The sequence below is a fragment of the Erpetoichthys calabaricus genome, chromosome 4 (genome assembly GCF_900747795.2).
Source record: "Erpetoichthys calabaricus chromosome 4, fErpCal1.3, whole genome shotgun sequence".
Taxonomy (NCBI): Eukaryota; Metazoa; Chordata; class Cladistia; order Polypteriformes; family Polypteridae; genus Erpetoichthys; species Erpetoichthys calabaricus.
In genome coordinates this window covers 59,239,881-59,253,539 of record NC_041397.2, presented here as the reverse complement: position 1 = coordinate 59,253,539, position 13,659 = coordinate 59,239,881, and the positions used below count along the sequence as shown (strand labels likewise).

The window sequence follows — 13,659 nt, the reverse complement described above, 5'->3', positions numbered from 1 at the left end:
TCTTTTAGAAAGCACTGGGAAAGCTTACTAACAAGTAATGATGCAAAACATCTGTGAGAACAAATAAGATCTTTCCACTTAGCAAATGCCACTAGCAATAAATGGCACTTTAGACTGGCCTGGTATAACCAAGTGTGGTCTTCTGCTATAGGAATCCCTTTCAAGGAGCGTTCTTACCTTGCATTGAGTACTATAGCTGTATCAAGTCTGTAGCAATATCAAGAAGGTCAAAATAGAAATATTAACTGATGCAAGTCACTGTCCTGTAGTGTGTATTCTATTTCTGAATCCTCTCATTCATGACTGACTGACCCAATAGCAATGAAAATCACTGCAAGTAGTTGTGAGTCAAAGGTTGCTGTAACCTTGGCACTTATTTTGTATGAACGAAAGGCAATTGTTATTAAAAGACACAAAATACAGTTACAGCAAAAAGACTTTTACACTTGAAATATTTTAGGATAAACAAAACATTTTAAAATGAAAAGTAAACAAATTAAATCATTATTCTGTTTATTTGGATGTAGAAATTAAATTTGTAATGATTTTTAGCTTAACACATTCTGAGTGCTACAAGCAACCATGACCTTTGTAAAAAAAAAAAAAAAAAAAATTGGTCTTTATGATCTAAACTAGATACATTAAGTTCTTAATTATGTTTAATTCGATGCCGTAAAATTTGTTCAACATCCAGATTGACTTGGAACTCTTGCCTCAAGCTTAGTTGTTTCTTTTTCTTGACTGCCCTCTAGCGTCCATCATTCAATTAATGAAGTTATTCATCAGAAAGCAGCTGATCATAAATGAACACTAGAGCAAAATAACCATCATTATTTTTTCAGTAGGCTAGGATAAAAATTCAGACATAATGAAATTATTTTTCTTTTTAGCCATGACACTTACACAAATGGTATGTAACACAGAATGAGAGAAACAGAACAGTTGCCTCTATAACAAAATATTGCAAAACTGTGTAACCAGTTAAATGCAAGAAACCACTTTGAGAAGTATGTCAGATTTTGAATTAATTTATTTATCTATTTCCAATTTTTTGTGATAAAATTCTAAACAGTATTATTAGAATATGTTAGACCCTTTCCCAGAAGCACTGTCGATTTTACCATGTTCTAATAGACATTACTATGTATATGCTAGACCCTCTCCCAAAAGCACTTTCAGTGTTACCATGTCCTGGCAATTAAGCCACTGTATTAAATAATGGATGACATCTTGGAAGTCTGAGGGAGGTTTATTCCTCAGCAGGGAGGCATGTTGTCTTATGCGTGGTTTGCCGTACTTTATTATCAGGCCTCTACATGTTCACCTGCCCACTTATTTAAATACATAATGGGACTCAGGTATGCAGAGACATAAGAGGACAACAGGGGGAGTACCAGAATAAACACCTCAGGAGTTATCCAAGGCAAACCTGATCCTGGAAAAAGTACATAGTCCTGGATGAAAGCTTAAGAATTCCTTCCAGTCAAAATATTACCAAGCCTGTAGATGGGTGTGGAATGGTCTAGAGATAGGAGGAGAGTCAAGAGTAGTCTTCAGAAAGGAGGAGTGCAAAGTTTATGGTCTGAGTAAGTGGGACAGCTACTGTTCAGGTTAAACAAACAGGCACTAGTGCTAGGCGTAGGCCCAAAATGGCATAGGATTCCTTTATTTTGTTATGTCTGTTTAACTCCTTCTGTAATACCTGCAGTACATATTGTATATTTATGATATTCAATAAGATCCCCTTTTTTGGGTTGCACTTCTTTACTCCAGATCTGGTGTGTCTTCTCAGCGCCAACCAAAGGTCACAGTTATTTTAGTCAATGAGCATTTCATTATTAATAAGCTGTTTACTAATGTTGGCTTACAGCATAAAACATTCTGTTTTTTTGCCACCTTTTGTATGTATGTGCACAGAAGAAAAAATGTAATCTTGTTCAAGTTTCCACAAAAAGTGACTACCTATTTTGAGTTTTGTATTTTTTCCCCTCCTGTTGGTAAGGCCAGAATTAATTATTACAATAATTGCTCCTAATAAAATTAATGGAAAGGCAAGACACATTAACAAAGTTGAACACCCACAAAACAATATAAAATACTTTAAGGAAAAGTGATCAATAAATTGCCTATTTAATAGAATACAATTTCTGCAAAACCATCCAACCATCCATATTCCTAACCTGCTTATCCAGGGAAATTTCTGCAATATATCACATGTAATTATTTATCACTACTTACATAACACAAGCATGCAAATGCAACCATCTGTCAGAGTGATGGGAAGACCAGCCTTTTCAGCAATGTTCTAGGTAAAACCAGTTTTGTGATTAAACATGCTAACTGTGACTGGCATAATGTCTTTTTCCTCTGTTGTTCAGATGAGCTTGACCATATACCAAAGTTTTGATCACATTGTGTTGTTATTATGTTTCAAGTACAGAATTGGGCTTTTTAGAGAGTGAAGGTGGCAATTAACATGCTTGAATATAAAACAAACAAAACAAGTGCAAGACTTACCAGGTTTGGAGCACTTAAAGACCGCATGGAGAATCTCTGCAAAACAAATCAGAAAAACAAAACAAACATAAAATGAATGTTCCCAAAATACACACTTGGATACATCCTCATCCTGTATGATCAAACTTACAAGTCACAGTCGATCCTGGTAGCATGAGGCACAAGACAAAAATGAGTCTGAAATGAGATGCCAGTCTTTTGCAGGATAGTATTAGAATTGCCAATTAATCTAACATGCATGCTTTTGTCTGAAAATTAACAATGGGCATTGGGCCAGTCCATCTCTGTAAGATTAAAAATTGTCATAAATACAAAATTTTGTTTTTTTAATTTTATTGTGATGGACTAGTGCCATCTTCAGGGTTGGCTCTTGTCTGGTCCTCAAACCTGGTACACACCAGCTCTCTGCATGCCTCTCAAACTTAATAAGCATGGCAGAGAAAAGATGAACTGATAGACTATCTTTTCTTATTATGGTGAAATCTAACCCTTCACAAATAAAGGCATGATGTCCAACAATCTATTCAGTGTGGAAGGAAAAAACTACACATAATGGTCTCAAAACAAACACTTATACAGTGTATCCTTGAACCAGTGTATTTATGCCATCTTGATTTCTTAATATTTTTGTGTGACTTGAGTAGGGTAACAAATTATACTTGATGACAACCATAAAATGTACAATTATTTTTAAGTATTTTTACTTTAGTAACATTAATTTTATTGACTAATGCAAAATGAAGACAGAACCAGATGGTGATGTTTCATTTAAAAGATTTCACCACGCTCTTAAAGTTAAATTGGTGTTTAAGTTAGTTAATGAGAACAGATCTAAGATATGTCAAGGGCTACTTACAGTATAGGCAACAATCTGCTCTAATTCAAATTATTCTTGAACACTGAAATTTTATAAAATCCAGAGGAGTCAGATGAGGTGGCTCGGGCATCTGATCAGGATGCCTCCTGGACGCCTCCCTGGTGAGGTGTTCCGGGCACGTCTAACCGGGAGGAGGCCCCGGGGAAGACCAAGGACACGTTGGAGGGACTATGTCTCTCGACTGGCCTGGGAACGCCTTGGGATTCTCCCGGAAGAGCTAGAAGAAGTGGCCGGGGAGAGGGAAGTCTGGGCATCTCTGCTCAAGCTGCTGCCCCCGCGACCCGACCTCGGATAAGCGGGAGACAATGGATGGATGGATGGATATTAAGTACATAAGGAAATGATGAGCAGGAACCAATACTATAAAACATGAAATCAGCATTAAAATGAACTACTTGTTTGAGCCCTTCCATTAAAACTTCCAGAATCCATGATTGTTCATGTACTTTTCCCTTAGAATTTTAGCCATTTGTATTTTTATACCTTTAGTGGAGATTCCTACAGACATCATTTAAATGTGACATGCTTGTTACTTAGGTGCCCTGATCTCATTTAATTAAGAAGTGAGCTGAATGACAGCATTATGCAGACAACCAAGCATGCAAAAACCAAAGCATAAAAAGAAGAAAAAATAAGCTACAGTTTTACTAAACATAAACTAAAAACTGCAAATTTCAGACGTTTCACTCCTGTTTTTACCTTAGTCACAGCATACATGAAGGATTAATTTAATTTGTCAACAACATGATAATATCTATCAATAGGGGACATACTACACTTACTTACCCTATTAGATTTAAGCACAGCTTTTGAGACTTCTGTTACAAAGTGAATAACTATGATGGGCTCTCAGGCACTGTTCTTAACTTTATCAAATCAAATTTTGTATAAGAGGATTTCTTTTTGTAAGCTACCTTAGAGATTAGAATCTGCTAAATTAATAATAATAATAACAATAATAAAGGGATATCAAAGTATCACACAAAGGTGGGAAATGAATTGACAATGTTACACATTACAGTATACAGTGTGTATATATATATATATATATATATATATATATATATACACACATACTGTACAGTGGAAACTTGGGTCACGAACGTCTTGGAACACGTACAAATCGGATTACAACCAAAAAGTTCACCAAACATTTGCATCTGTTCACGACCACACACTCGGGTGACGAACAAGCCAGTTTCCCTTCTGGTTCATACCAGCCGATGATTTCCGCATGTGTTCAGTCTCTCCCTGTACATTGTTCTCGGTCTGACGTGCGTGCATTCGCTGTGAACTCTTTGTGGTCTATTTGGTGTGCTTTTGCATTAATTTTGCAATTAACCATGGCCTCTAAGCAAGTGAAGAGTGGTAGTGTTGGTTCGAAGAAAGGTTCTAAGAAAATTGAAATCGAATTAAAGAAAGAAATTATTGAAAAGTATGAGCGTGGTATTCGTGTTACTGATCTTGCCGCTGAGTACAAGATGTCAAAATCTACGATTTCGACTATTCTAAAGCACAAAGAAGTCATTAAAGCAGCTGATGTTGCACAAGGAGTTACAGTGTTAACCAAGCAGAGGCCTCAAGTGCTGGAAGAGGTGGAAAAACTGTTGCTAGTGTGGTTGAACGAGAAGCAACTTGCAGGGGATAGCGTAAGCGAGGCGATGTTATGCGAGAAAGCCAGGAAGATTCATGGCGATTTGCTGCAACACTGTCCTTCTACGAGTGGCTAGTTCTTCCTCCTCACTTCCTTCATGCTAGAACTCGACTCATGCAAGGTTAGTTTTCTTGGTTGTTTATGGTTAGTTTTTGTATAAATTATGGATTTTTCAAATTTTCTTTTTTTTCCCTGTGCTTAAAACTCATTAAAAAAAGTGTTTACAGCGAGCGGTTCGTAAGGCTGTAGCGTGAACTTGCAATGTTAGTTTTCTCTGTTGTTCAAGGATTTTCACAGCGGTTCGTAAGGCTGTAGCGTGAACTCTTGCAATGTTAAGTTTTCTTGGTTGTTTATGGTTAGTTTTTGTATAAATTAAGGATTTTTCAAATTTTCATTTTTTTCCCTGTGCTTAAAACTCATTAATAAAAACTGTTTATATCGAGCAGTTCGTAAGGCTGTAGCATGAACTTGCAATGTTAGTTTTCTCTGTTCAAGGGTTTCTCAGTGTTATTCAATGTTTTTACATTTAGTTTACTATTACACTGTGCATTCTATGGTATAATTAACTATTTTTATGCTTAAAAATCTTTAAAAAAATATATATATTTACAGTTCATATGGTCTGGAATGGATTAATTGTATTTAAATACAGTCCTATGGGGAAAATTGCTTCGGGTCACGACCAAATCGGGTTGCGACCAGAGTTTTGGAACAAATCGCTTCACTCGCCCACCCTCTTGGCACGATACGCGCCAGCCACTTCGTGTCTCTGCCGCTCGTGTTGTGAAGTGGGGGGGGGGGGGGGCTGAATGCATGCTAAGGAGATGCGGTCAGAACAGCTGCTGGTTTGCTGCTGCTGCTGTTGAGCTGCGTGTTCTGCTTGTCGTGCTGCGCGTCAATCATTTAAAAGCCTGTACAGTAACTGTCCTTTTGTCTCACTGCCTTGTCTTGCGGGATGTTAAAGTGGACTCACTTCGAAAAGTGGCCTCTGGGTGGCTTCCGCAATTGTCACAGTATCAAGTCAGGGTCCACAGAGTCTGTGTACTTTTTTTCTCTTTCAGAGATGCGGTGATATTTTAATAATAGTTGCCTGAATATTTTTAATTAAAGCCTAATTGTTTTAAGCATTATGTGTCAAGTTAGCAGATACGTAAGACAAAGAATAATTGTGGGACACACCATGCAGGCTGACAAGGCTCTTTAAAGTTGGGTTTTAAACAATTGTAATAAAAGGAATATCAGAATTATGACAGTTATTTTCCATTTCCTTTAGCCAAAGGGTTTTAGCATTAAACAACTGTCAAGGATCTCAGGTTTAAGAGTGAATGGGATTGAATCGGGTGCAAAATGATACTTTTTAGGCAAGGACGCATTAAAAAAAAACTACAGTAATCCCTCCTCTATCGTGGGGGTTGCGTTCCAGACCCCATCCCCAACCCCGCGAAAGGTGAAAATCCGCGAAGTAGAAACCATATGTTTATATGGTTATTTTTATATTGTCATGCTTGGGTCACAGATTTGCACAGAAACACAGGAGGTTGTAGAGAGACAGGAACTTTATTCAAACACTGCAAACAAACATTTGTCTCTTTTTCAAAAGTTTAAACTGTGCTCCATAACAAGACAGAGATGACAGTTCTGTCTCACAATTAAAAGAATGCAAACATATCTTCCTCTTCAAAGGAGTGCGCGTCAGGAGGAGATAATGTCAGAGAGATAGAGAGAAAAAAGTAAACAATCAGAAATCAATAGGACTGTTTGGCTTTTAAGTATGCGAAGCACCAATGGACAACGCAGCTGCTAGGAAGGGAGCAATGTAAAGGTAGCCTTTCAGCATTTTTTTAGAGGAGCATCCGTATTGTCTAGTGGTGCGAACAGCCCCCCCTGCTCACACCCCCTCCGTCAGGAGCACATAATGTCAGAGAGAGTGAGAGAGAGACAGAGAAAAACAAACAATTAAAAATCAATACATGCCGTTGGAGCTTTTAAGTATGCGAAGCACCATGCAGGAAGCATATCGCTTGACAAAACAGCCACATTTAAGCCCAGCAAGGAAGAGAGCAATGTGAAGGTAATCTTTCAGTGTTTTTTGAGGAGTGGCCGTATCTTCTAGGGGTGCGAACAGCCCCTGTGCTCACAATATATTTGAGGAGTTTTATTTAATACGTAATACATGGTCTGATTGGGTAGCTTCTCAGCCATCTGCCAATAGCGTCCCTTGTATGAAATCAACTGGGCAAACCAACTGAGGAAGCATGTACCAGAAATTAAAAGACCCACTGTCCGCAGAAATCCGCGAACCAGCAAAAAATCTGCGATGTATATTTAAATATGCTTGCATATAAAATCCGCGATAGAGTGAAGCCGCGAAAGTCGAAGCGCGATATAGCGAGGGATTACTGTACTCTAAGTACACTTGTAGATCAAAATTATAAAAAAGAGCAATAGGATAAAAAAAAACACTATGTTGTGATGGAGTCTGGCTGTAAGTTTTACTAATATAACAAGCTACCCATTCAAAATTACGGAAAGGATAATCGTGGAAGTGAAGTGCAAAAACAGATCATTAAAATACTGCAGCTTTGCATAACATATCTGGAGTGACGCAATGTGAAAATTAGTGTGGGTAAAACACACAACCATTCTTTGATAATCAAATCTCAGCTTTTGCTTTCAAATAAGACATTTTTTAAATAAATTTGAATTATATTTGAAAACAACACTCAATCTGACAGCCTTAATAAAATATTTCAAATCCTGTTACTGCCAGAAGGGACTGTATTCCTTTGGGCCCGTGAGCAAGGCCCTTAATCTGAAAAAGTTGCTCCAGGGGCACGGTACAATGGCAGGCCCTGTGCTCCAACCTCCGAAAGGTCATGCAAAAAGACAATTTCGCTTCAGGGATTAATAAAGTATAAGAAGTAAAAAAAAATGTATATCAATAGTAAAGTCCATTAAAACCAATTCCTCATGCATATTTTTAAATAAATACATTTGATAATTTCTGATTTTCCATTTTATTAAATGGAAACAGCATCGTAAGTTTCAGTAAATAGTATGAAATTTACTTATATCGAAAAACAATGCATAAGAAATTATGTATATGGGACGCTTGCAAAATAGCACAAATACTATGTTAAATTAAAGCATCGGCTCAGAAGTAGAAGGAAAATAGTTAAACCATATGTAATTTCACAATAGCTAATTACAATATGAAATGTATATCTCTCAGCAAGAGTGCATTACCATGTGCAATTTCACAAAAAATCCTGTACAGTGATGCAGCTCATAAAAAAAAGTAGTATAATTTTATTGAATTACAGCACTTAACCACTAAAATATGATCTCAGACGCTTGGGTTTCAGTGGTACTTAAGACATATGACCTGATGATAGCTTCTTAAAGAATTAGCCACAGTAAGGAGCCCATTCAATTTACTTAGCTAAGCTTATGATTTTCTGTTTGTCTTTAATGCCTGAATATATGTTTCAGAATGAATCTGCCAGTCCTGGTTTTGTCACAAGCTGATGCTCTACTGAATACTAATATTACCTAAAAAACACTCGATTATGAGTTTGTTTTAATTACCCAGTGTTGCCTGGGAGGAAAATATAATTTTAAAAAAAATTGTTTTAATTGTTTGAGGAAAATATAATTAAAAAAACACACAACTTTAAAAATAAAAATAATATAACAAACAATGAAGACTCACTAATGTGCTTGTCTTGCGATCTTGTATGTATGTTATTCAGTTGACGCTTGGAACCAGCCAACTATTTAATTTCAAATGCAATCGGGGCACAGTGGTGCTCAGACATAAAGAAAGCTAACAGTCACCTCCAGTTCGCCCTCTGGTGTTCATTCCGTGTGTCAACTGAATGATAACATGCATACAAGACCGTAAGATGATTTCACACTACAGTATTTTTAGTCAACCAATGAAAAAACATGTGTACCAAGTGAAAATCGTTCCAGCTGTTCAGAAGTGATGCTGGAACATACATACACACATACATTGACTTTTATATATATATATATATATATATATATATATATATATATAGTCAAAAAAGTTAAACACTCTAATTTAACTGAACAAAAAGCAGAACCAACTGCAGCTTACCAACTGTAACTATATATGTATTTGACTGAGCAGATTAATGTAAAAAAACAGCATACATTGAGGCAGCATTGATAAAAATTCAGTAAGTGAACTTTTAAAGGTTTAGCAAGAACAATGAGTTTGCTTACTGATATAATATTGAACAGTTTTACAATCATACAGTTTACCTTGAACAAAATTCAGTGCCAGTCATCAGAATTGGGCATTAAGTTGCTCTGTTTATCACATTACTTCTAGTTTACCTTTTATACTTTTAAATATTGTGCATTTATATCTGTATATTGGACATAGTGAATACTGTTTAACCACTATAAATAATAGTCTACTGCATTGCAGCAGGTAAAGAAAAATAGTATAGGCAGATTTAAAGAAAATTTTTACTCTTTAATATAATCCCAATGCTACTGTTATGGCAAAGTTTACTCAAAAACACAAGTGTCACAGGCTTAAACTGAATCCAGTTTCCCGCTGTCAGAGACAAAATGGAGAAGAAAAGCTGCCAAATTCTTTGTTCAATGTAATCATTTGACCAGTACCAAATGATTAAAAATGACAGAGCAGTGAAAACCTGAAACCAAGCAGAAGGTTATTATACTGTATTATTAAAAAAATATTTGTTAAATTAAGATCTACAAAGGTGAAATACATAAATATTTGCCTTGGCAGATTCTGGGAAATTAAAATATGTTAAACACTTTACATGAACCTAAAGGTACTGTATAAATATAAACTTGCAGTAGGACTGACTTAGTCAACCATTTATTATAGTGATCTTTTATTGTCTAACAAACAAAATACTGTGTCAATCAGTGCTCAAAGTCTTCCTCATGTTTCTGTGGGTTTCATCCAATGAATGCTATTTGTTTTTTTTTGGTTTTTTTTGCTCTTTATTTCGCCTTATACAATTTCTTGTATTAGGAATTTGTTAGTTTTCGCATACCCCTTGGGGTCAGAGCGCTGGGTCAGCCATTGTACAGCACCCCTGGAGCAATTGAAGTTTAAGGGCCTTGCTCAAGGGCCCAGCAGAGTAGGATCTCTTTTGGCAGTGACGGGGATTCGAACCGGTAACCTTCGGGATACCAGCGCAGATCCTTAGCCTCAGAGTTTAGCACAGAGAAAAACTGTTATGATGACTTAGAAATCAATATTTTCGGTGTATGCCTGAATGTGCGTACTGTATGTGCATGTGTGCACCCCATGATGGACAGACACCCTACCCAGGTTTTGTCTCTGAGAGTCTCCAAACCATTACTTTAAAAGAAGAGAGAGACTGATGTACAAAAGGAAATATTTGCACAATGCTCTTATTTTGATGCTTTTCTATTATGGGGGCAACCTTTTATTTAAAAATAAAGAAATTAATTGTATCTTTAGTTGAGACTAGCTGTGTTACCACGTTTGCCTGGGAAATTTCCTAAAAAAAGACTGCCTCGGTTATAGTGGTATTGGTCATTGAGATGTACCACAAGTACTATGTAACTAATGCTGCGTTACATTTAAAGTAGAAAGTCTGAATTTCTGAGTTCCTTGTCAGAATGTTCAACTGGAACACCACCTTAAGTCAGATTTCCAACTCAGAAACTTGGGGTTGATCTGTCAAGTCCTAGTTTGTCCAACTTTAGATCATGACGTTAATCCAAAACGGCGACATACACTGTGAACTTTAGTGAAAGCAGTAGTATTATGCTGTTTATTAGCACTTCTGTCTATTTGTATCTCATTAAACCATACAGTACTGTCCAACTTCTATCTGTGAACATGTTGCTACACTGTCTGGACAATGCAAAATATCACATAATGCATTTTTATGAATTGGTGTTTATTCTGATGGAGCAAGCAGAACAAAGGTTTTCCTGGATGCATCCATATTGGTTTTCTGAAATTTCCAATTTCACATATACTAATTAGATAAAACTATTTTTTCTTCTAGTATTTTGATAAAAATATAACTTCTTTTTTTAATTTTGCAAGTTTTTACTCCTAAATATTGAAATGTCCTATCTTAGTAGACACCTACTGCCCTAAATACAGTCTTTTCCGCTTTTATAGTAAATGGGAAATCAGTGAGTCAGTCAGTGAGTTAGTGAGTTAATTCTGCATTATATATATATTTTTTTTTCAAATTATGTTAATATAATATTAACAACTATCATTGTTGTTAAAGTGTTCTTATCCAGAAATACAGGTATTTTATCATTAAGATAACTATTTATTTCTTTATATGCAACTGTATCTCATAATAATGAGCCAATTAAACCAATGCTACATACATTTACTATGGCTAAGTGAATTACATTTTTGGCAATAGCTTGTTGAAGCATCCTTACAGTTTAGTTAACAGAATATAATGGTAGCCTTTAAATTGGACTTTAGATACAACAATATGTCACCAAGTCAGTCAATTTTGACTTCTATTTGCACTCTGAAATTATAGTTTAACAAGGGTCACCTGGACAAAGCCTCACTTTTTTACACTTCTTAACAGTATTGTCCAAATGTTTATAATATTTTACTCAGAACCAAAGTTATAAAGTTTACATTAGCTCAAAAGTGAAACTGAGAAAATCAAGTTTGAAGATTGTAATGTTTTTCATTCTGATGCATTCACATTACTAAACAAACACTATGAGAGGACAACATGATTGTGGTGGCTATTGTATCATAATCAGTACATAACATTCTTAAAGATATGTTTATTTTTCTACCGTGGTACTTCTAGGATTTTGCATGGAAAGCTGTGCAACAGAAATTTTGTTATATTTCGATATTTATTAACATCAGTACTAGTTTACTTAAATAATATTTGGGTAACAATCTTTAGACTATACCATAATTTAAAAGCTTTTGATACTGTTAGTATTTATACATTTTATACTGTGTTAGAGAATAAAGATACATTTTCACTTGAATAATGGAGGTACTTTTAATAGAAACCAGTTGTTCAGTTACTTGAAGGATGCAAGCCACTGTTTGAATTTTGTGTTTGATCATATAACGCTTTTTTTTAAAAGAATGCAAGTATGTTGAATGGAATTTCTGTTTTTGCCATGGCCTCAAGTGGGTACTGGGAATCGTGAAATTTCTCTAGTATTGGTATTATCAACTACAAACATTTTATTATTGTTACAAATATAATCCTAACCAAGCTTAACCATTAATATCCACAAATAAACAGCTTGTTGTGAACATCAGGAAATTGAGACAGACAGCTGTATTTTTGGATGTATAAAAATCGTGCTACAGCTTTACACCATACTGATGTTATAAATGTGCCCCTTATATTGCGTAAGTACTGTTTTTCCTGTGTTTTACTCCTAGCTGTAATTCATGGTGTGCTTTTCCTGCCTCAATTGAGCTATGATATGAGCAATTTTGACAGATGGCTTAAAAATCAGAGTGCAATTTTTCTGAACCCTTGTCAATTACATAGTGTTCTGCATCTGGAGTAATGACTGTTTGGTCTCACAGAAATGAGCTTGCAATTGTAATATGAGAGTCAGTTCATAATATTGATAAAAGCACCACTATTAAACCGGAAGTTGTCCACACTATTAAGTGAAATTACATCTCAAAATTACCATGGCTTACAGATGCAAAGTTTTGAGAAACAGTATAATAAGGAAAATGATGATTAAAAATGAAACATGTCACAACACAATGGGAACATGTGAGCCCATAATGGGCACGTTTAGTTGACACCAATAACTGGTTTCATAAGAAACAGCATAAACTACAGTAAAGGAAATGCTTCCTAAAACACAGCAGGAAATCAGGGCATTTGTACTGTAGTTCCTGGTACATTTTTAGGTCTTATTTCAATGTAAGTATTTTTCATTTAATCAGGAACTATTGTGGGTGGTGCTCAGAATATGAATTGTACTGATTGGTTGATCACAAGCTCGGACACCATCTTACAAAATTTGTTAGTAGTTTAGATCTTGGAGTGTTATCAGTCAAGATGAAGCACTGCACTTTGCACCACATCATGCTTCATAACTGCCTCTCAGGTCAGCCATGCTATGCACCGCATCGAAGCAAGCTATAATCTCTCCCATGAAGTCACAGTTGCTTTGAAGCAATAAAGTAAGGAAGGGTGCCCCGTGAACTCCCAATTGTGGCATACTTCACCTGCATCACTCTTATTTGCATGTTACATATTTTGCATCAATGTTAAAGTTCCTATTGTGCGGTGGGAACATGATACATGTAAATGAAAAGGGACCACAAGTGCCCCAGGGTCTACATTGTACAGGAACTCATTGGTTCTTGAAAACAAAGTTCCTGCAGTAGGAAAATGCCTATATACATTTGCTTTCAGTGCCACATTCATGAAGCAGTTGCTCACCTGTAAAATATAAACTTTAGGAATATTTGTCCGAAAAAGGTTAGCTCATGTAAATCATCTCAAACCACAGATCTTGAGATAATGTTACTCATATCCTTAGGTCAAGGACTAAAACAAAATAGACTTTAGCTATATTATTACCA

At 35.8% G+C, this 13,659-nt stretch overlaps 1 protein-coding gene across 1 annotated transcript in view; it reads right to left on the bottom strand.

The window, feature by feature from the left end:
- LOC114650076 (uncharacterized) overlaps positions 1-13,659 on the bottom strand; it is a 208,809-nt gene that overhangs the window by 166,300 nt on the left and 28,850 nt on the right. The window contains 1 exon segment of the mRNA XM_028799516.2: positions 2,518-2,553. Coding sequence (XP_028655349.2) covers positions 2,518-2,553 — 36 coding nt within the window.